Source organism: Haplochromis burtoni, unplaced genomic scaffold (genome assembly GCF_018398535.1).
Source record: "Haplochromis burtoni strain Fernald_Lab_line unplaced genomic scaffold, NCSU_Asbu1 Contig_179, whole genome shotgun sequence".
Lineage (NCBI taxonomy): Eukaryota > Metazoa > Chordata > Actinopteri > Cichliformes > Cichlidae > Haplochromis > Haplochromis burtoni.
Window position 1 is genome coordinate 504,169 of NW_024582540.1, and position 24,408 is coordinate 528,576.

Genomic DNA, 24,408 nt, shown 5'->3' on the forward strand with positions numbered 1-24,408 from the left:
AGTAAGGTATGTCTGACTGTTGGTTTTTATGACTTTATAGCGGCAGTGATGTATCTCTGGTGGTCTGGGGAACTCGTGGCCAGTGAAGTACGTTTGCTCTTGTTTTACTTGTACACGACCGCAGCTACAGAAAACGCTTTGGGCGCAAAAAGGAGCTGCTATAGGTTCCATGAGTAAAGTCAGGTCAGCATCACCATTTTAAGTCTAAAAATAGTTGAACGCACTTTGTGTCACTGCAGCTTAAAACCACACTCATGAAAGGAGTCCAAGTTCAGAGTTCATTTGTGGTCCAAAACAAAATGCTGAAAGACACTTAACCTTTCAGACAAGGTCAGAGGAACAGCAAAGATGGAGGCCTGCAGTAGAAAGCAGGAAGGCAGCCACGTTTTACAGGTTTACATCTCCATAGTTTTGGCGCTGACCAAGTCAGGTCTGGAGCCATGAAACTAATGAAACACCAATTTGTTCTCTGGAAAATAGCATCTCTATTCCTGGAAGATTCTTTCTTATTCATGCTTAATGAGCATCAGTAAGAATATACTGCAGATTCTTGGCAACTTCTAAACAACTTTATCCTTTCCTTTTTTTTTTCCGTTGGCTACAAACAATTTCAGTTTCCAAGTTTGAAAGTTCTAAAAGAACCAATATATGGTTATGCAATCGGACACCTATTTGTGCTTGTGGATCTTATATCAAATTTCTAAGTAGACTAAAACTATATTTTAATGCATTTTTTTTTAAATTCTTTACTCTCAAACAAGGATCAGCAAAAAAAAAAAATCCTGAAACACATGCAAACAGATGAATAATAGAGTACATATCTGTAGTATGGTATGTCTTAATGATAGAGGTTAGATCCTGACAAAACTGTTGACTTACACATTCAGTTACCAGATTTCCATTCTGGCTCCAGATTGTCCAGAAAGGAAAGCCAGCAACCTAGATAAAGAAAAGATGTCCTCAGTGTATTGAACTTTCTTCATAGTCAGGACCCCAGCTCACAGTTATTAATATACTAGGTCTTTTTTAGTGTTACTTGCCCAAAGCACCCAAAGCATAAACACATATAGGCAGCCTGAGATGTGGGGCAAATTTTATGTACAACACTTTTCCTATCACACAAACACACTCACAGACTGCTAATTTTTCTGGCATAGCTTTGTTGCAGTATTGTGTTTAAAGTTGTATTTATATTTTTCTAATATCATAGTTTGATCTTGTCTTGATGCATGCTCAGTCATCTAGGTAAGTAGATCCCAAAAAGTGGATTCACTTCATCAATGTAGCGTGAAACAGCTAGTTTCATCTTCTTTATAAGCTCTTTCTTTTTATAGTCGCTCTGCTGCCAGTAGATGTGTTTCTGTTTGTGATTGGCCAGATGCTTCCAGCAAAGATGCCTTTCATATTAAGGCACTTGCAGCCAGATTGGGAAAACCCCGGATTTACTTATAGACTTGATAATGAATGTTCATGTAACCGTTTAGCCTCACTGCCGATGTAAACCCAGGTAAAGAAAATCTATCCTCGGTATGTTGAACTTGCTTCATAGTACAGCGCATTTCTGCACATGGTACCATTCTGTGTTGGCCACTAGATGTTGAAGCTTCTAAAAAAAGTAGTCTTTCCTTTTTCATTGATTGTAGATGCTCTGAAGTAAAGATGACTTGACTCTTTTTGAAGTTAGGTGTAATTCTGCAATAAGCCAAAGTTGTTTTAAGGCCTTTAAATACATCGTCTCTCTTTTTCCTGTTGCTTTGTTAAGCAAAACAAAAAAAATAGTTGTCTGTCTCTGGGAGCTAAATTGAAACGAAGAAAAGAAGACAACACATGTTGTGCTGTACAATATTGATTTGACAAGCTATGATTAAACTCTACTTACTGGGTTCCCATCCATTTTAGGTTGCAACTGAAACCACAATTAGACTAGATGCTGAATCACTGACTTGCAGCAAGTCTGTAACAAAGTTTCCCCCCTCCTCTGATCTGCAGTTTGAATTGACTTTCAGCCAGGCAAGGAGGTGAGGGTGAATGTCTGCCTTTATGCAGCTTAACTCCCAACCTTTACAGTAGCAGGGACAAGGTGACTTACAGGTAATCTATAAGAATAAGGAGCCAGGCAGGCGCCCTGGGCTTTTATTAGATCTCCAATACTCCCCGGCCCCAACCCCAGTCCCAGGCTCGGCCCCAGATTGGCACTTGCTGGCTCCACCTAGAGAAGGGCTACGTCGCAAATTACTCCAGACAGCCACAATGACATCCACCTAAAAACCACCTTTCCTTTAACAGGGCGGCTAGGGCGGCAGAGGATAGAAGATGTCAGTGTCTCCTCGTATTCAACTGTGGAGAAAGTGAAAGAAAGGCAGAGAAGGAGTAGAGGGGTCTATCTGTCAGAGCTTAAGGAGTTTTCTAACAGTACATTGACCTTGAGTGGTTGCCATTGATTTCCAGTAACGCCTCCCAAACTGCGTTGCGAACCCCGCCGAGCACTGCGGGACCCTGATTGGGAACAGATTTCCCAAATTCCGATAGCGTGCCACCTGCCCAGGATGATGGATAGTCCTCCTGTATCCCATCAATCCTCACCTGCTGCCGAGGAGGTGACACCTGGGCCAGATTTATCATCATATACGACATCAAGGCTAGGAGCCAATCAGGGAGAGGTATACTAAACTGAGGCCCCTCCCCCACGGAGGGCTCCATTATGTTTGAAACAGATTTATTCCTGCAAAGTAAAAAGAGGAGGAGAGAAAGGAAGAAGAGAAGAGAGGGAAAGGGCAGAGAGATGACTCTCTGGGATAAACAGACGTAGAGTAAATGATGCTTTAAGGGCGTAGTATTGCACATTCTTAAACTTGAGGAAATCACCAAAATGAAGGATCTGAGGCAGCTATATAAGACTTTTAAAACAGCTTACCAAAATAAAAGTTTCTTTTCTTTTTAAAAAGCATCATCTTCAGTGGTTTACAGCTGTTTCTGTACATCCGTGGTATAGATTCACTTTAAGTCTTCAAATTAGAGGAATGGCCCTTTAAAAATAAAGCCAGCAGACACTGATCCTGTCATTGCTGTCGTGTAGCCTACTAATATTGATATGTGTGATACGTGAAATGTTTTTGTCAGTATCGCTTTAGGACCGACCAAAACACGGTTTATCGCATGATGAACTGATCTAATTCCATCGCTCAGAAATGGTCATCGAAGCAGAAGAGGTGATCACGGGACCATGAATGCGCTAATCCAATTAATATCCTCCTGTTCCTGCCACTGATTTTACGACTAGTTAAAAACCTTCTGCTGCTTTTATGGCTATTAGAAGCTAAGTGTGAGCTATCTTCTACTCCACTCTGTTTTTTTCTCCCCACCAGCATTTGGTGACCCTAAAAATTAAGAGCCTGTAGGGAGCGGAGGGTTCAACAGAGGCCAACCACCTCTGGTTCACTGCAACAGAAATCTAACAAACTATCCAGAATGAGACCTGACAGTTGTGATAATGGTCCTTGAATTGCCAGGAGTTTTCGCCTCTACAATTAACCTACCCTCTCCCTCCCCACCCCCAACCCTTTCTTTGCCCTCTTCTGCTCTATAAACCCCTCGTCCTTTTCCATCCTTCCCTCCCTTTTACTTGGCGGAGCTACAGCGGTTTCTCCAAGGCTCACCAGGCACAGTGCTTTAGCCCTGTGTAATCCTGCCAACCCTATTCCATTAGCCACGCGGACTAAAGAGCTTAACAACACAGCCCCATCGCAGTAGAGGGAAAGAGAGAGAGGGGGGAAAAAAACAACACAACACAAATTCCTCAGAATACATGGCTGCTCAGTCAGTATTTACACTTTCTCTCTCTCCGCACGCCTTGCCATACCTCTTCCTCTGTCCCTTCATCTCCATGTTGCAAAGAAGCCCAGAATGGATTAGAGATGGCATCAATGGGATGAGACGTATTACCAATCGATTTGGAAAGAGCCCGGTGTGTTCTTATGAGTGGAAAACTTTGGATCTGGCCATTGTGCTGATGCCAAATGCAGCTGATTTGAAGATGAAGTTGTGGCTCTCTCACTCTCTCTCCCTCTATTGCACTCTTCTGTCTCATTTCATCCAAAGCTACTGTTTCTGTTTAATCACTGAAGTCACTAAGAACTGTTTGTGGTTCCACTGTATTGCCAAGGAGAAACGTGTTTGGTTTAAGAGGCTGTAAAGTAGCTTTGTACTGTTCTAAGGAGAAAGGAGGATAAACAAGCAGATTGGGAGAAACCTGATCAGTATTAATGGCGAAGGTTTAGTCTTTTGTCTTTCACTGACGCCTTGTACCTGACAGCCAAAAACGCCATTCTACTGATTAGATGGCTCTACTGAGAGAGTAAGACAGGCACGAGTCTCAGTCATGCTCGTGTGTTTTTTCTTCTTCTGTAGGATGATTGTGAACATTAAAATTTATTTAAGTTATGTCAAATCATTCTTAAACGTTATAACACATAAACACTTATCAGATGAGGATCCTCCACCCCCAGCTCAGAGATTATCGCGGTACGGCTGATAGCAGCATTGGATGAGGGGCTGTAGGAAACAGGGGGGACCACCGAGGGGTCTGGGCAGGTTGTCAGCTAAGGGCAGAGGGTGTGGGGAACAGGGGCAGAAGCTGCTGCCATATTTCTTCATGAAGGCGACAGTGACAGAGGAGCGACAAAACGAATGGCCTGTCAAAAGAAATGAGAACAAATAGTTCTTGCACTACATAGTAAGAAGACCCTTCAAGCATCAAGGGCTGGTTTGTTTGGAGGCAGAAACCAGAACCCAGACTACAACTAGCATAACTGCTGGCTATTTTGAATCCTGAGTCTTACTATAGTAATGCTCAACAGTGATGAGGCCTTTAGCAGTGAATTAAATGTTTAGAAGTTTTTTTTAGTCAAATTACATGGATGATATCTCGGCACCAGAGTCGGAAACAAGTGCAAATATGAAACTTACGATGGCTGAACTTTCTTATGTTTGGCCAACATCTATTGCTCCTGTTTCTGAAGCCTCTGGTATCTCGGAGATGTGCACAAGTATCCATTACTTTTGGTGCTGTGGTACAGTAGCAGCAGCAGCAAAAACATCAACACTTTATCTATTATTTAAAAAAAAAAAAAAGTCAAAATGTGCTCTGAAAAGGGCAATGTGGTTGTTAACATTTGGTTTATAAAAAGAGGGTCCTATGCTCCAACCCTGACAGGCCCTGTTTGTGTGGCGTTTGTGTGTTTTTTACATGCCCGTGTGGGTTTTCTGTATGCATGTGTAGGTGTACAGGACCTACAGGACATTCATCTTTCAGATTATTCTCCATCACCTAAGATAAAGTGGTCCTCTAAATACTGAAACATCTAATTCAGCCTGATCTTCTGTCAGAAATGGTGACCCATTAACTCTGAACAATCTTCAATGATAAACAGAGTTAAACTGAATATGCCTTTGGTGTAAAGTGGATAAAAATAAAGTGGATAAAAAATATATCAGCCCTGCGTCAAATTGACAACCTGTCCAGGGTCTGCCGGCCAAAAATATATATTTGAAAATTTGCGATAATGATACAACTGACGCGAGATAAAATACTTTACAACTCCACAACTTTATTAGTGCAAAAAATAAATGAAAGGCAAACCAGTTCCACACCTCTGAAGTTGCAGCATTTTTACAAGCCAATTCTGGTTCATCTGTTTCATTCAACAATCCGCTTTTGCCTTTCTCATTCTGCGTCGCCGCCATGCTTTTTTCGCCACGTGGGTATGACTACAAAGGCACTGCGCATGCACGTTTTACCCATATTCTATCGCGATATTTGATTTTCTTATCATTGCCTAACATTATACCGGTATGACATGGCCCAGCCCTAGTTGGATGGATCGATTTTTATGTCAAATAAAGAAAGATTTGACCAAGTACAGAAGATAAAAAAAGAACTCGGAATGAAACAATGAAACAGGAATATTTAAATGTACATGTCATATATAAATGTGTCTGAAAGATGGATGCCTGGTGTACATGTGAATGTTCTATGCCAATATTAACCAGCTCTTAGTCAAATAAATGTATCATTTTTGCCCCCTCCCCCAAAAACGATACATTTATTTGCTTCTGTCAGACCACATTTCCTGGTTTGTAAGTAGGGATGGGTACCGGTGTCATGGCACCGGTTCTGACATAAACGGTAGTAACCAGACCGAAAAGCAGCGCACATTTCAGTGCTTTATTTCGGTGCTTTTTTTTCCTGAGCTGTGATACACTTCTAGCCAATCATTTTACGTTTCCCAGGATAGTAGGCGGGGCAAGGTACGTACGTTCAGTTAGAGCAGAGCTACAGATTAAAAATGTCCAAGGCGAAGCGGTCAAAAGTCTGGCTGTACTTCACAGCAAAATATGCAAACTCAGCAGCCAACAACAAGTGCTTTAAGCTGATACTGTGATACTGTCAAAGGAGGTAACACCTCGAATCCGATTAAACAGCTGGCGACGCATAGCGTTTTTTTTTAAAGCCGAGAAATGCGCCGTATTTGATAGCTTGCTGCGAGACCTCACACCGTGCACGTCGGGTGGGTTGCCAGTTATCGGACCCGGAGCAACATCCCCCAAAAACCCGAAGAATAGAGTCCTGGCCCCTAGCTCTGCCAGTGTAGCAGAAATGATGACGGATGATGATGCAGCAGCAGCCGTTCTTCTCTGCATGAGTAGCTTAATGTTGTTCGTGTGTAATTTACGTTGAGTAGGCTAACCACGTTATTACATTAATGCATGTAAGGTGAACTAGCAAACATCATCATAGCTAAAAAAGGCTAAAATGACCAAAGAAAAAGTGGAAAACAGTTAAACATGAGAGGTTTTTGGACAAAGTTTGTGTTTTTTCCATTGTTTAAGCACTGCTTCCAGCCAAGAGTGATACCATATATGCCACATAGCTGCAGAAAAGGCACACATTGTTATCTTTTTACAAAAAAAACCAGCTGAACATGAGAGGTTTTTGGACAAAGTTTGTGTTCTCCATTCTTTAAGCACCGGTTCGAGCACCGTTTAAGCACCGGCACCGTTTCAAAAGTACCGATTTGGCACCGGTATCGGATAAAACCTAAACGATACCCATCCCTATTTGTAAGTAATGATCTACCTGGACCGCTGGACATGAAAAGGTGGGCCCTCTATTAGAGTTTTAGTGTTCTGACCATGACCTTTTTTGTGTCACTGTCTGAACAATGTTTGCTGGACTCTTGAATTAATAATTAGTAATTTGATAAAGCGTCAGTTTGTGCATATTGCACATTATCTATTTGGCACAACAAACTGTCCTTTGAATGTGCTGTCACTCTGTTGAGTGCTCCATTTTCTATTTGTCTTTATGTCTTTCTCCCCTCATAACATGACTGTCTTTTGCCAAATTGCAGCTTCTCTCCTGGCTGTTTTTTTTTTTTTAATATATATTCTTTCCTCCGTCTGCCTCTCGCCACTTCTTTTTCTGTTTCATCATTAGGCTGTCCCACGTTGAGAGGAGAGTAATCTGAACTATGTGTCCCAGGGGCCCATTCCTTTACTTCCTGCTGTAGGAATAAGCGACCTATTGATTAGTTATCAGCCCGTAATTGGGCTGCGATCTCTCTCGCCCTCAGATATCCCCTAGATATATGACACTCCTGACAGCCTGAGAGGTGGGTGAGGAGGCAGGGGGTGAGCAGTGGCGAGGGTTTCCTCCTGCCTGCCTGCCAACACTTTACTCAACAAAATGCCTTCTTGACCGCGTAGATGCCAATTGCAGCCCACTTCTCTTCTTGCGAAGGGATTTTCAACATCATGCCAGGGAAAGATTATTCAATCTTTTAAATTATACAGCCAGCAAGAGGTCCAGCAGGATTTTATGCTCTGTGTTAACTATGAGCACCCATTTTTGCCATTTTCTCATAGGAATAAACTCTGAAACTGTAATCAGAGTTTTAAAATGAAAATGGTGCGGCTTACTGAGAAAGAAACTTATATAAGCTCAGAGTAAGTACACCATTCGCATATGGATAATTGCCTGTGAGGGATTTCAATACAAATTGAGGCTCAGGAAGCGGATAAGCAACAGGAAGGGTGTCTCTGCTCCTGTGTAAGCATCCAAATCTACTGTGAGTGTGCAAAGAACCATGACTAACTCTGACTAAGTCTGTTTGTGCGTTTTTAGGGAAAGCTTAAAGATACTTTCCTCTCTTCTTCATCTCGCTTCTTCTAGCTGTCATAACCTCCTTTTTCCCTCTCTAAAAATAAATAAATAAATCATCTGTTGCTCTTAGGATCTCTTTCCGTTTGAGTGTTAAGTGTATGTATTACTCGCCACATGCTCCCACATTTTCCAGTCATTTCCCTGAAGTGTTAATTGTGAGTGTTTGTGAGCGTCATCAGAGTTTACAGAGCACCTGTTCCACTGGGTTCTCCAGACAGACACAACATGTCAAACCCTCCATTTAGCAGGGAGATTAAAGCTTATCACTGCCCTCCCCCTGCTCCCTCGCTCCTCCCGTCTCTTCCTCAAAACCACATCTGATAAACATCTCATTTCCACACTCAATATTGCCATAATCAAAAGCCCACCTATTACATGAGGCTTGTTCATCATCTCGCCTCACTCGCCCTCAGTCCAGTAACGGTCAACCCTTTTCCCCCTCCGTTCCCCTTCCCCATCCCTGCCCTCCCCCAGAGAAGAGAATATCCCAGTGGAAGTGCATTTGTCTCGTGGCATTAATCTAGTGGAGATGTAAAGGATTGCTGTATGAGGCCATGGTGCACTGTGGGCTGTATTGTCTCTGCAGCTTCCTCTGTGACAGAGTGCAGAATAACGCAGAAGGATGTGAGTTTAGTTTGCCTGCACACTCACACACACTCCTCCGCTCCAAATTATTCTTCAATTTCTGGGGGACGGATGAGGGGATTATCACAGCGAATTTAAAATTAATATTTGCATTCATCTGCAATAATCTTAAATCACACTGTACGCAGAGGTGTTTATATTCTCATCTCTCTTTTTTTGTCTGAATCTTTAAATACTCTCTAGAAGAGTCTCTCTGGAGAAAAGAGGTTTGTGTGGGAAGACTTGGGTCATGTGATCTGTTGTATCTGTAATGTACTTCACATCTGTCTGTTATGGCTGCTCCCTGATGTACACAGAGGTCTGTGTACATCAGCCTCTTGGAAGCTGTCTGTATGTGTGTGCGTGCAAGACTGAGAGTACCACTGCAGCCTGTAGTCATCTTCTTTCTTTTCTTTATATTTGTGACTAAGCTTTTGTTTTGTTTTTTTCCAGTTAGATTTACCATAGTTACCATGGCACATAGCGTTTACTTCCACATTCTGGTCCTTATATATCAGCACTTAATTTCTTTTTTCTAACTTTACACTATTCTTTTATATAATCTAACTCAGGGTGGCACAGTGGCTAGCACTGGCACCACAGAGCAAGATGGGTTCAAATCCAATCTGGGGATCTTTGTGTGTGCAGTTTGTGTGTGTGTGGGTTCTGTGCGGGCTTCCCCCCACAGTCCAAAGATGTGCAGGAGATTAGGGCAATTGGTGATTCTAAGTTGACCATGTGTGAGTGAATACTTGTTTTTCTCTATGTTTTGGTCCTGCAACAGATTGGCCTGTCCAGCGCGTACCCCACCTTTCACGTTGTGATAGCTAGGATAGGCTCCAGCACCCCGCCCTACCCCCTTGATCCTGAATTGGAGAAGCAGAACAAACTGTGCTTTAATATCAGGGATATACAGTATATGCATGGAACAAGTGCAACATTTTACAGAATTTTAATTAGTTTAAATTATTTATGTTTACATTGCCAACCAGCTTAATCTTTAAACAGTCTATCAGCACCATGGTAACATCATTACAGTACTTTTGTCTGACAAAAATAAATATATATTTAATTTACACTGATGTAAAACACAGAAAATCCTCACATTTCAGGCGTCGTCAGTGACCGTTCTTGGCTCTGCTGCTTAATAATGAACTTAAAGAAATGATTATTTATTTAAAAATGTTTTTTTAATTATTTTTCTTTCAATTCTTTCTACACACACATGCACACTTTGTGAGTGTGCATGTGTGTGAAGATGAGGAGGGGGGGGGGGGGGGAGGAGGACTCTTTGCAACTCATCTATGTATGATGGCACAGTTGCACTCTGACTAATGGGGAAACTCTTTATGTATATGAGTCACATTAATAACAACACGGAGTGGACAGTGTGGACATTAATAACAGTGTACAGTTGCAGAGAGCATATAGCGCAGTACATATACTAGAACAGCCACATCAATAATAACTCATAATCTCCAACTAGAACATGAATCATCATGCCATGTGGACACTGGAAGTCACACAGGCAAACCCTGTGTTCATGTAAACACCTAAAAATAGAAAATCACAGTCATTAGCCGCAAAAGGCTAAAATTGTCCCAGTGTGTCTCTCTCAGTTCAGCAGACTATTAGAAACCATTAGCTTTAAGGGGAAATGAATAGCTCATGCACACTGTATTGTTTTTGTTATTTACCTGCTTCTCCACATGCTGGGTGATGCACGGTGGGGCTAGTTAATGAGGCCAATAATGTAGCAGTGTGTGCCTAATGAGAGAAGATGAGCCCAGGTTCCATACAATTCACATTTAATTTTTGTGTATCTGTGTGTAAACATTATTACATTCCTGAACCAGGACTGTTGAATCCACAATTAACTACTTCACAGAAAACCTGCTACATCCGGCGTCACGTATTTGTGTGCTGAAAAAGCCTTTAAAAATCATCAGCACACAGACTGCGCTGTCGGCACACTACCGATGTCCCACTCAAACTGCACTTGACATTTTGCTGTTTTTTTAACATATATGATAGAAGTGTATCCCATGTTGCACAGAGCCAGAGAGCTGATGAGACCGCTCAGACAACGCCTGTGATGTCCACCTGCTGTGAGAGACAATAACCAGATGTGAAGAGGAGAGTTTGACACATGCAAGTCTGCTCATTGTGGCTAATTACCAGGCTGAAGCATCTTTCTGTCAGCCACAGAGCCACGCAGAAAGGGTGCTACAGTACACGCTGCTTTTTTCCCCCCCCCTAATCAAATTCATCCACCCGGGTGAAGCCGAAACTCGTGTTTACTTGTGCTGGATTCTCAAAAATCTTCTCCGCCATCTGAGTTCAAACAGCAGAAATAGACTGAAGAAAAACAACAAAGCAACCTCACTTATATCAGGATGCCCTGTCTGTCTTGATATAACAAACTCACTTGTTGAGGGCCTGCTTCTTCACGATCAACCTGGAATATTTTTTTAGCTTATCAAATCCCCGCACTAACCAACAGTTATAGCAGCTATCTGCTTCCTGAGCAGGTAAGTGAATTGAAAGGGTTGTAAAAGTCTGATTAACTCAGGGCTGGGGAGCTGGGTAGTCAGATAGTGGGTGGGGAAATGGCGACCGAGACCGTTCTGTCAGATGTTCCTCTTTGCAAATATGCCACCGTGTTTCTGTGATGTGGAAGCTTATTATCTTATTAAGCATTCTTTTATTTCCCCCTATAAAACACTGGCAAAGGGAAGCGTGGAGCTCTTCTTGCTTCTCCTTGTAATAGCTTCTCACGGCTCCTCATTCTATTACAAAAGATACAACGGTTAGTTAAGACCCCACGAAACATTTCATTTTCTTTCCCTCTAATTAAATGTGTCTCAGATGAGCCCACTGAGCCCACTTGTCGGGTTGTCCTCCATTTGGAGTGCCACCAGAGTTTAATATATGGCATTAAACAGGGATTGAGGATGAAAATGAAGCCTACCTCCCATTGGGAATGTAATGGATGATTAGAAGACATAATCTTAGTAATACAGAAATCCTTTAGTTTCTGTCATTTTATTTAAGTTACTGTCTTTTAAATGTGGTAATGACTTTGGCTATTTTTGGCACAGTTAAAATTTCAACACTGAGGTTATAAAATTCATATTTTGAAAATGCATAGAGTGCGTGTAATGAGTTTCTCCCCCCCAAATTTCTCATTTAAATGAATATACTGCAGGGGTTTTGTACATGGTTTTTCTATGTGTTGTGTGAAAATGATGTTTCTGCATGATATTTTGGAGACACAACTAGCCTCGTCTTCTCCAAATAGGTACAGCTGAGCAAGCATATAAGCAAACCATTTCTACTGTAGCAAAGCACGAAACAACCACATGAACATTATCTGTAAATGCAGAACGTGAAGGAACCTCAGAGGCAAACAAAAGGTTAACGTGCTGAAAATAAAAAGTGAGGTCTATTGCAACATGCACATAAGTCATACTGTAATGAGGATGTTTTAAATAGATGTAACAATTAGTAAAGTCACTGTACCAGTAAATCATAAGGAAGTCCTGGAGCACTGGTTATCAGTTACCCAGAATGCCTCAGTGTTCTCCTGGGGTTAAGCTCTGAAAGGTCAGACATTGTCTCATTTACAGTTTCTGTAGCTTCCAAATGTAGGCGACGGACAATTAACACGAAGCTGGGTTGTAAACGTTAGGCTGCGACAATGGCATTTGTAACACACACAAAAATGTTTTGTAAAAGCCTCCGAGAGTTCAATGTTTCATTCTTTAATGTATTTAAAGCTATTGATGAGGTTTAAGCATTTCATGCTCCCAGTGGGACACTTAAACTTTGACTGGAAGGAGACACTTGTGTTCATTTTATCTGCACTTAATTCATTTGGAGAAACATTTCTAGTAGGAGCCAATCCTGTAGTGTGTTTTTATTATTCTATAGTCAAACATGGGATTACGGTATAACGTTTAAATTCATGTGCTCTTAACTTTCCTCTCCACTTACACTGTGTGCAAAGCAAGCTTTTATGATATACACTTATGTGGACCCCCTGTATTGTGTGTGTGATGTAACAAAGACGGCAGTAAACTTCGTGTGTATGAAACTCCAAAGGGAGGCAGAAAGTGATGCACACAGGACTATTAGCCCTCAGTAATGCAGTTGATGCATTGGCTCTAGTCTTCTTGTTAACCCTTGAGACTCCAGGCAGATAAATCCTGGTTTAAGAGATCTGGCAAACCCAGAGCTCATGCAGCAACTTGTGTCTACTGTTGCATCAACTACAGATCTGCCCAGACTCGTATATGACTTGAGCATCTCTCTGTAACCACACATATTTTGAGCATTCAAGCTTATCTTAAATGCAAAATTCTAATTTTTATTCACTGCCTCATTTTGAACTTTCTTACAACCCTTGATTGTAAGATCGTTTTCTACATAGCTACTATTCTATAGGACACTGAGAGGGTGTAATGCCATTAGAGTGGTTCAAAGACCTAAAAATGGCTTCACCGTAAACATAAAAGCAAATATTCATTGTTGTTAATTTAATGTTTGCTTCCTGTACGGTCCTGCCAGTCTGAAATTTACACTCAAGCAGCAAAAGCATGTAGCAGCATCAGATGGGATATCTCATCTAGCTAATATTTATTCAAAAGCATCAGAAGGGCCCCTGATGTGTGCTGTAATGAATAAAACACGATGTTTATCCTTCCTGTTTAACGTTAAGTCCCCATGAACAGTCACAGGGACCAAGAGAATATTTACTTGTGTTGGGACACCGGGGAGTTGGATTATCTGCTGGCGGCTTTGTAGTTTTCTGAAGTTTCCCCGTGTGACATGTTCCAGGGAGAGTGCTCTTATTTACTCTCCGGTCCTGTGTGTATAGCCCTGCTCATTGTTTGTTCTTATGTGCCACCACTCCTGAGGACTGCGCTTCAAGAGAGAAAGAGGCGTACAAAGAGATAGAGAAAGGCCCGCTAATGCTGTGATCATTACATGGGAGGACACAGATGAAGATGTTGTCATTGCAGACTGTTTCACAAGAAAAGGATTTGATATTGACTTGCATTTAGTGTAAATGCTTTATCGCTTGACATGTATAAGAAAATGGGTTTACACCGCCTGATAAGAGTCGCCTGCAGTATCTTATTGCACCGAATGGTGGCGACATTGGGTTTCCAAACAGTGTAGACGAGCCAGACCCGTGCCGTGTTCTTTTCAAACTGTTTCGCCTTCTTACTCAACCTCCCGATTCGTGTCATCTATTTCTGCGATTAGACTAAGAAAAGAGTGTGAACAATTAACGTGACGCTCATTTTGCAAATGTTTTTTTTTCATACAATTACTTTGTGTTTGAGCTGAGAGTTAAAACGATAGGTAGTGTGTAAGAAGAGTTGGAGATTTATTCGCTTATTAACAAGAAACCTGTGAAATAAATGGGATAAATAACTAATTCAAAAGTCTATACAAGGTTTTACATGCGGCCAGGGTCAAGAAGGTTTGTCTGATTAGTGTTTAAGAAGAGAGGCTGTAATAAATCTGACATAATTCGACTTGAAATATTTAAGTTGGTTAAGTGAAAAAATGAAAAAATAACTTAAATGTCAAAAATGCGCTACAGACCAGTTTAATTTATCGTTAAACTCTTAAGCGTAATTTGTTTTCTTTTGCTTGCTTTATTTTCATACGCATGCTAGAAAAAAACATTAAAATGAATATCAGGTTTCGTGTGTAAATTTGTGTATGGACTTGGACGGTCCGAAAACTTCGTTTCTTTACTATTATGCTAATTACGTCCCGGGATCGCGCTGCTCATTGGCTGAGTCTCAGTCAATTTCATATTTCAGTCCTGACGTCAGGGCGCCTATAAAACTAAGCAATGCTTTTTAACTCGTCGGCTGACTGATCCCTTAGAAAAAAAAATCTATCAATCCTTGGGTGGAGTTTTTTCCCCCGTCTCCACAAGGCAACTATTTGCCCGGGACACGAACGTGAACCTCCTCAAATTGGCGCACTAATCCTAAAAGGAGCCATGAAGTGTTAAACGGTAGAAACGGAGAGAGCGGCGCTCAGATACCCGCACGCTGGGAGAGAGGGAGGAAACAGCGCTGCTCCAATGCGTCTGTGCAACACAGACTGAAGAGAGAGAGAAAAAAAAACTTATCGACTCACAAAACCTGAACCTGCGCTGCGCAATTAGTGCGAGAAAATTCACTTTTTCCTCCGGTTTTGAAGAAAATAAATAAAGAAATCAAGCTGGCTCAGTGCGTGTCTCAGCAGCCCACTTTGACAGGTGCTCCTCACCCCCTTTGGAGGACTGTCAACAGCAAGAGGATGGCATCAGAGCTGGCAATGAGCAACTCCGACCTGCCCACCAGTCCCCTGGCCATGGAATATGTTAATGACTTCGATCTGATGAAGTTTGAAGTGAAAAAGGAGCCGGTGGAGCCCGATCGCAGCATCAACCAGTGCAGCCGCCTGGTCGCCGGGGGATCCCTATCTTCCACCCCGATGAGCACGCCTTGCAGCTCGGTTCCCCCTTCTCCAAGCTTCTCGGCGCCCAGTCCGGGATCAGGGAGCGAACAGAAGGCGCACTTGGAGGATTTCTACTGGATGACCGGGTACCAACAGCAGTTGAACCCCGAAGCTCTGGGTTTTAGCCCGGAGGACGCCGTAGAGGCGCTGATCAGCAGCAGTCATCAGCTCCAGACCTTCGATGGCTATGCCAGAGGGCAGCAGTTCGGCGGCGCAGCCGGCGCGGGGGGCGCAATGGCCGGGGAGGAGATGGGATCAGCGGCCGCAGTGGTGTCCGCGGTTATCGCTGCAGCCGCAGCTCAGAACGGGGCTCCCCACCACCACCACCATCATCACCACCACCACCACACAGGGGCACACCACCCCTCCTCCGGGTCTCAGTCCAGCGGCGGCCCGGGGGGAAACCACCAACACCTGCGCTTGGAAGAGCGGTTCACGGACGAGCAGCTGGTGACCATGTCGGTGCGGGAACTGAACCGGCAGCTGCGGGGGGTCAGCAAGGAAGAGGTGATCCGTCTGAAACAGAAGAGGAGGACGCTAAAGAACAGAGGCTATGCCCAGTCCTGTCGGTACAAGCGGGTCCAGCAGCGGCACGTTCTGGAGGGAGAGAAGACGCAACTCATGCAGCAGGTGGACCACCTCAAGCAGGAGATCTCCCGGCTGGCCAGGGAGAGGGACGCCTACAAGGAGAAATACGAGAAGCTGATCAGCACCGGCTTCAGAGAAAACGGAGGATCCAGCAGCGACAACAACCCTTCTTCCCCGGAGTTTTTCATGTGAGTCCCGGCGCTGAAAAGTTTTAATAAGCGAACCTCACCAAAAAAAAAAGAAAGAAAAGAAAAAGAGTTTGCGCGCAGCTAAAATAGGTTTTGTGTGATTGTGTTGAAGCTGCTTTTAGTTAAAGACTAAACCAGTTTTTCCCAATTTGTGTCATTTTAAAAGTATATTGTTTCAGAAACCCAGATTTGTTTTGTTTTGTTTGTTTTTTACTTTCTAAAGAATACAAATTAGGAAAGGACTCTGGATAAAAATACAGTACCCATACATTTTTAAAAGGATTTTTCTCCACTTTGTGATGTTTGCCTTTATAGACACTGCATAAACTTACCATCCTGCTGCGACCCATCGCATAGCCTTCCTCCTGCGCCTCATCCATCCTGTTCCCTTTAAACCCATATTTGTTTTGTGAATTAAAACAAAGAACTTTTCAGACTCAACAGCTTTATTTGATGTGATTTTGATTTTGTTTGGTTGTTTAAAGTCACTCTGTTTTAATATGCTTTACTTCATTTTCATGTCATTCATCCTGTCTGATGAAAAATATCCAAACTGCGCCAAAGTTTGGAGAGACTTGTGTGAGTTAAATGAAGCCATGCATGCTGGTCATGTACGGATTGTTTGTTTGTTTTTTCTTCTTTTTCTGTTTTTGGTTGTTTTTTTATTCTACCTTTTTGTGAACTTGTGTATAATTGTATTATACCGTGACTGCATTGCTCAGTTTCACTATCATTTTGATTTTTTTTAATATGTAAAGCAAGTGAACAGGGCTATTTATGCGCCTCTTTTCTTTAATGAAAGTTCACCGCGTTTTCGACCCTTTCAACATTTTATTGGCTTCTTTTGGAGCCTTGTGTGTGTGGGGGGGAGTGAAAGGGGACTTCATGTAAAGCAACAATGTGCTCAGTATTGATTTTTTCTGTTAGGCAATATGGCATCAAGATGAGCAGCATCTACATATTTACTATAAGCAATAATTATAAAATTTCCAACACTAGCACTAAAATTATTGCGATCAACAAGTGGAGCTGAAGATTAAAAACAAAGCAGATTTCCTGAAAATATGTGGAGGACGGGCTACTTTATGCAACAAATGATCTTTGTCTTGTAGAAGTTCACTGTTCATGTGTTTTCCTTTCATTTAAGGAGGCTGATTAAGTTCACTCGGAGCCCTATGGGTCTTTTTTCCTCTTTATTTTCTGATAAACACACTGTGAACTGTTTGGAAATTGAAGTTTAAGGTTCCCCCGGTGTTGCAGAATATCTAAGGAAAAGCATCAAGCAGCCATTCGTCTTTTTGTGACGCCCTGATTATCTGTTCAGTTAGAAACTGAACAGGACAGGTAAAAGGCACACGCCCTGTTCACTTTAAAAAGCTGAATCTAATGTTACCATTCGTCAATAAACCTCCATGAATGGAAACAAATGCGCCTTCCTGATGATGTTCGTTTTTGTTCTGTTCAGTTTTACTGCTTGTTTGTCTTTGTGTCTTTGAGGCGACGCCACACACTGAGGCTTGTAACGAATCCGAATTTCCTCTGCGGGATTGCAATAACAAAAGCATCTCGTTCATAAACGTGTTGTTTGCTTGGAAGCCGTGTAATTATCGCAGCTCCCAAACATCAAGTAGACTGCGTATATTCCAACTTTGTGATCTGGTGCAGTTTATCCATGTGTTTTCCTTTAAATGCGGTTTTATCTTTTTAAATTTTTATTATTTTAAATTATCTTGGCAAATAATTTTAAGGGGTTTCTTTTAATGGCTTTTGCTTTTTTTGCTTTTTTTTCCTTGCTTTTTTTTTTTTTTTTTTTAGAAAAAAATGACGGCCTTCACCTGTTGCGTATTTAAAGACAAAATCTTCTTGTTCTTTTTAAGCGTGTGTGAAAATGAAAAAATAGCGCTCAGTTTTTCTTATATAATTTTTCGTTTTTCGCCCTGTGGCCTGATATCTGTGCTGCAGGTCACCTGCAAACGCTCAGTTAATGATTGATTTTAGAGTAAACTTGCACTTTTCACTCGGTACATGTGCACTTGTTGAACATTGCCTGTGGAAAGGTTTTAATTCAGATCGACCGTAGATAAAGCGCTGCGTGGCAAACGTTATGCATTTAGTCGTGTGTGCAGGCAAATGTGCGATTGAACACAAACATGTCGCAATTTTTTTTTCTCTGACGTGTCATTTGCCAGTCCACAATAATTCCGCAGTTTTGCATATTTTTTCTTTTCTTTTTGGAAATCAAATCACGCCTCATATTTTTAACCAAACAATTTTTTTTTTGAAATGCCTCACTTTCATTTCACTGAAAAAAAAAAATCCTTCGACTTATGACATAAAAATGCTGAAAAGATTGAATTAAAGGCACAGGAGACACCCGGGGGGTAATTTGATTTGCTAGCGAGTGACAGGTCTTGTAGCCCTCCAACCTGCCGGCAAATGTGGCCTGGGACGCCTTTCCTTCCCGATGAAGTCGGTGCATCCCTAAGAGGAGTATGGCTGCTATAAAAGCTGCATGGGGTCTGGTTCAGGCTCCCATACAAGGTCACTACAATGCATGCTGCTGGAAATCTTTGTGGTTGTGTGTGTGTGCATGTGTGTGTGTTTGCGCATGGGTGTATGCAGAGAAGTGCTACTGGGTTGTCCCTCTGAGGGACCCTTTGACAGAGTGTGTGCAGACTAGGAAAAGTGTCCATCTCGTGGAAACCTTAAAATGCACCGCAGTGGTGAATGTTTCAGTGTCGGGCTGAAAACAAAGACTGTGGACTGTGTATTTGGTTCTAAGTCTCACTTGTACAACAGTGACACTGTCACCTGGCTCATATGGATTCCATGAAAGCCTGGAGTGAGGGACAAGATGGCAAAGCATGATCCACTCATGCCTGAAGGAAGGATTTTCTCTGTGATTAAAAGAGAGTGAGAGACAGGGATGGGGCCCAAGGAGGAGAGAGAGAGAGAGAGCAATACAGAGGAGAGGGAGGAGAGAGAGAGAGAGAGAGATATGCTGGCTGCCTTCCTGCTCCTTTCAGATGATAAACGATCAGAGATGCATCCTAGCTGAGAGGAGACGGCCTTTTAGTGAGCATGTGTCCACTAATTTATGGCCCTCCTATCTGATTAGGTCAATATAGTGTGCTATTTAATTACATTTGTGTTATAACCTAGAACTGGAGATACTATACTTCTTTCATGTCACCCCTTTCTTATGTGAGCCTGATAGGATTAGCGAGGTTTCCTCTGGACTTTGCTCAGGACGGCTCTACCTGTTTGTACAACAACAGTTTTGTGAATTTGTTAAGTAGCAGATCGAGGGCCGCTTTTGTGTCACGGTTCGCAGGCTTCTAGGGTTTGTGCTCCGGCATCAATGCGTAAGAAGGATAAAACGGAAAATTGCTGATCGTTGTAGGGCTGTGGAAATTGTGTGGGATGCCGGTTGTTTGTGGGTGTGTTTTGACCTCTAGACACACCGAGGGGCTGCGGGATTTAGTAGTACTGATTCACTTCCTGTTTTGGAGGAGGACAGAATGCACAGGAAACAACAATTCAGGGCTTCCTTCTCACTTCTCAGCAGCCGTAATCACTGCTTCTTTCGCTGTGTTTTGCTTCCTCTGTTATTTGCACAGCATGAAAAAGTGTGTACACGCACCATATAGACACTCCACCTTATTAATCTTATCAGTATGAACTGTAATTCTGTTCTCTGGCCCAGCATATTGACTTCTTCACTCTGATCATTTGCAGTCTGTCCAATGATTAGGTTATTAAAGATAATGTAGTTGTCTGCTGTCACAATATTGGACTCTCTTTCAGGTCAACTATGGGAAATCACTCTGAAATTTATCAGTATTGACATTTAAATCATCATCATGTACTTTGCTTTAATGTCTCAGAATTAATAGGACAAAAGGATATGCACAGTGGTTAGTGTCTGTTCGTGTGAGTGCTCAATAACCTGCCTGCATTGTCTTTTATGTGACCTTGTTGCGGAAGCGTGTATGTATGCTTTAAGGGAGGGTGGTAAATCTGTAAGAATGAGTCGTTGTGTCATGAAATTCAGATATTTGTAGTCTTCATTGTGTAATGCTAAAAATAAGAAGCTATGCATTTAATCTTTTTTTGTAGTAAAATACAATTGCAATTAATTTAAGAGCAACACAGTTAAAGTTCAAGCCCGTGCAGTAGATCTTTACAGTTGTACCTGTGTTTGTTTTTCATAATGTAAAAATATATGTTATCATTTCATTCAGAGCTATCACCAACCACTGACTTAAAACAAACAAAAAAGCTGCTTTTTTACTAAAATAATGTTAGGATTGCATGTCTCTGCATGTCTCATTCATTCAGCACAGCAACACGGCAGTTTTTACGTGTGCACGTTCATTCTCTGTCATTCCCCTGCGAACGCTTCCTTCCCAAGCGTGGCAAACCCCTGAAAAGGGTTAAAAACATTTTCGCATTCACAAGAGGAAACAATTTCAATCTCTCCTACTCATTCCGCATCTGCATCACTCCACACGATAAACATTTACATTTAAAGTGATTTAAATCGGCTGCCTTTATGCTCCTCTGTGGTCCGTCCATCATCTAGACCCGCAGTGCCCGAGCTTCTCTTCCTCTCTCACCCTCTCGCAGTGTCCTGAGTTATGTCATTTATTTAAAAAGCTTAATAATTTAACTTGTCCGTCCTGTCACGGCTATGCATGTGGTAAAAAAGCAACGGCCGTAAAACGTTGGTGGTGTTTCCTGTGAATGTTTCTGATTGGCTTTGCATGCTTGTATTTTTTTTCCACAGGCCAAATACAATCATGGGCAGAGTGATTGAAATGTGATTGTGTGGATCCAAATCTACAGTGTTGCGCGTTAAATTGAGACAGCTTTAAATGCAGAGATGCAAAAGAATGTGCTTATAGACACTGGAGTAGATTTGCATTTGCTTGTGGAGGAAGCTGTCCTCAGAATGCATAACTAAAGGGCAATAGATGAAAGCTAATTATGATTTAATTATAGGGGATCACAATATTCTGACTTGCAGATAAACATAACTGAGGCTGTGTTGATGTTTTCAACAGTGAGTTGAGTTTCAGGGCACAGAGTCAGTGAAGTGGTGTGTTTTGGACCGCGGCGAACGTGGTTTCAGGGAGGGGGGGTGTTTGACAAGTGAGTGCATTATGCGACTGTGTGGGTGGGTGTGTGAGAAGCTGTCTGTGTGCATGTTTAGGTCTGGCTATGCATGAGTTTGTTTTATGCAGGGTGGAGCTGGAGCCGAGCCCGACCCCTGTGTGTTTTACCTGCATCTCAATGAAGCAAGAGGTGATTTACCCTTCTGCTGCAGCCACTTCTCTGTCTGTCTCTCTCTCCCTGTCAGTCCAGCAGACATTGATCTCTTTGCCAAGCAAGGTGACCGACAGTGTTTTCAGCTCTTCCAAACTCTCTGCTTTCCCTTTCATTTGTACCTGGGAAAGGCCTTGACCCCACACGTTGCCGCTATGTGTGTTGCCTTCTGCACATGGACCTCCCTTGTACAAAGCCCTGTTTGCATGTGTGTGTCAGTGCGTGTCTGTTTGAGTTGGAAAATGGACGTGCATGTCGACGCTATGTGTCTACGTGTTTCTGACCCTGTGCCTAACCAGCTCTGTGTTTACTTTCATGAACAGGTGCATGCAGTTCTTTGCAGATTCACCCAGATGTACAGCAGTTTATTTAAACTGCTGTACATCTGGGAGTCTCTCCATACTTTGGTGCTTTTTAAGGTCTTCTCTGTGCTGCAGGTCTGTAACTGGGAGCTGCTTCATACCCGAACGCGTCAGAGTTCATTTGGTGCCAGTGTGAATCGGATTACAGGGAAATGAATGGCTTTCATTGTTGCTTAAAGATGGATTGAGGGGCATTAAACATCCTTCTTTTGCCTCATTTCTCACTCTCAGAAGCAAAAACTTTTTTTTAGTTTTTTTTTTTTTAGTGTGATTCATTACTCGGATTTCCTTTATTCACCCTCATCGCTGCCGTGTCTTCATATAATGTCCACAGGTGTGCAGATCATGCATGCATATGTTTGCAAAAATATGCAAATACCCTGCTGTGGGACACCTATAAACACTGATGAATGTAAGCATGATCTAATGTAGGATTTTATCATTTATGATACATCTAATTATATTCTAATGAAATTATTTGCAAAAAAGAAGCCTAAATTTGGATAGTTTTATGAACAATGGAGTAGAAATTAAATTATAGGAGATTACAAAATAGTTTGAAAAATATTATAACAATGTGAACTGCAGTGATTTCCTTTTTGTATTAAACTGTTCTGTGCATACAGTTTTTTTTGTGTATGTTATTAAAATAATTAAGTTACGTCTCATTGTCAGCATATTTGAATGCATCTGTCTGTATCCATGGTTTAGTAAACGAGCTGGATAAAAACTGCTTGAATTTAAACCTTTTATTCAAATCTACTCCTGATGTTTAACTGATCAAAATATCCCTGCATTTAACACATTAAATACAAATAAAAAAATGAATATGAATAAAAATTAGCTCAGAATCACTTGATATTATTTTAGTAACATAACAGGTTGGTTTTGGGGAACTGTACGAGCACCTCATATTCATTATTCAGTCACAGCATTACCAGTTTTCTAAGCCGACTGAAATTACCCCTGACTTTTACAGTCATTGCCAGTTTTGGGAACCAGATAGCCATTACTTAATGTCGGAAATATGTTGTGTTTACATCAGTGTGCACTTCTGTTTCATTAAAAAAGTGTGTTTAATTTTTCGTCCTGTTTTGTTTTTTGCAGGACGTCAAGAAAATTCCTCCATCTGTGATAGAGAGCTGTGCCCTCTCGGCCCCGCCACCCTGGAGTCTGAGGTAACTTGATGCTCATCTTTGACACTTTCAACAAAAACAACATCTTTAAAACATTTTTTGCTGTTTTTGATGCAAGGTGAAAATAAAATTTAAATTAATATTTTAATGATTGGTGGCACTGGAGACTAAATCCTCCTGCAGATATAAACTAAATACAGACCATGTTCTTACTAAGATTTTAATGATACAGCTTTCAGTAGCCATTAAATATCCATAGCAATAATTAGTTATTGTCCAAATTCTCCTTTACTCGCAGGTTTCAGCACAAAACAAAATAGATTTAAAATGAAAAGAAATGCATCAAGTAAAACATTAATTATAAACAATAACCATACTAGAGAGCTGCTTATGCATTGTTTTAACTCCTGAAAGCTCTTTATGTTTTATTACATTATTGTAGAGAAGTAGAAAAGTTGAAAGCTACTATAATATTTCTGTTACCTGCTTTGTGCTCTTAATTGAAGCACTTTAAATACAGACAGGATCTCCTGATAAAAACTACTGAAACTTCAAATCTTTAGCTCTGATCAGTATTTTGATAATCAATATTTCAGTTCATCTAAAAGGTTCATCTTTGCATCAGATATTAGGTAAAATGATTTGCTTTAACAAGGAAAGCAGACACCTGCTGATTATCATTATTTCTCACTTCACAACCAAACTCATCACTCTCTCACAGCATCCATTGCATGCGATGTTTGGCATCACTGTGTTGGGGCTCTGACAGTGCTGCTTGAATGACGGAGGGGTGACATGCACCGAACTCATGGGATGAGACCAAAACCTTTCACCTCTGTCTTGACCCCCTGACTTCCTGTGTCCCCCTCTGCTCACTCTGCAGAGACAGACACTATACAGTATTTTTGTTTTGTTTTATTTCTGGCAGATACACAGATGGAGGGATGTGGGATTGATGGAGTGAGTGAGGGATAGCGAAGACTAGATTTTATACTGTAATACTTGTAGTAGGAAAACAAAGGCTATAAAAGCAAAAAAAAAGGAAGGATGGATGAAAGGAACTGAGAAAAACTTAAGACTGAAGGTAAGAAACTGTGGAAAGTGTGGCGCCTGCTTTTGAATGCAGACACACACGCCGGGACGAGAGGACAGAAGGAGGTTAGGAGGCGAGGTAAGGGAGGAACGCATGGCGGGAGGGCTCCTGGTCGTGGATGCAGACAGACAGGCAGGGAAACCAGAGGAAGGCGGTGACCTTCTCTGCTGCTGGAGGATCGAAGGCTTTATTTAAAGGCCTGGTCAATGCTGGGTGCTGCTGAGGTATCAGCCTCGCAGCCAGGCGACTCATCACCACTGTAATACAACTCTCTAATGCTAACCCCCCTCCCACTCTCTCACACACACACACACACACACACACACACACACACACACAC

At 41.8% G+C, this 24,408-nt stretch overlaps 1 protein-coding gene across 1 annotated transcript in view; it reads left to right on the plus strand.

Moving 5' to 3' along the window:
* Positions 1-14,730: 14,730 nt before the first annotated feature.
* LOC102291368 (transcription factor Maf) overlaps positions 14,731-24,408 on the plus strand; it is a 44,885-nt gene continuing 35,207 nt past the window's right edge. The window contains exons 1-2 of the mRNA XM_005934145.2: positions 14,731-16,149; positions 22,947-23,017. Of these exons, the coding sequence (XP_005934207.1) occupies positions 15,173-16,149; positions 22,947-22,974 (1,005 nt within the window). The 5' untranslated portion in view covers positions 14,731-15,172 and the 3' untranslated portion in view covers positions 22,975-23,017. The remainder of the gene's footprint in view (positions 16,150-22,946; positions 23,018-24,408) is intronic.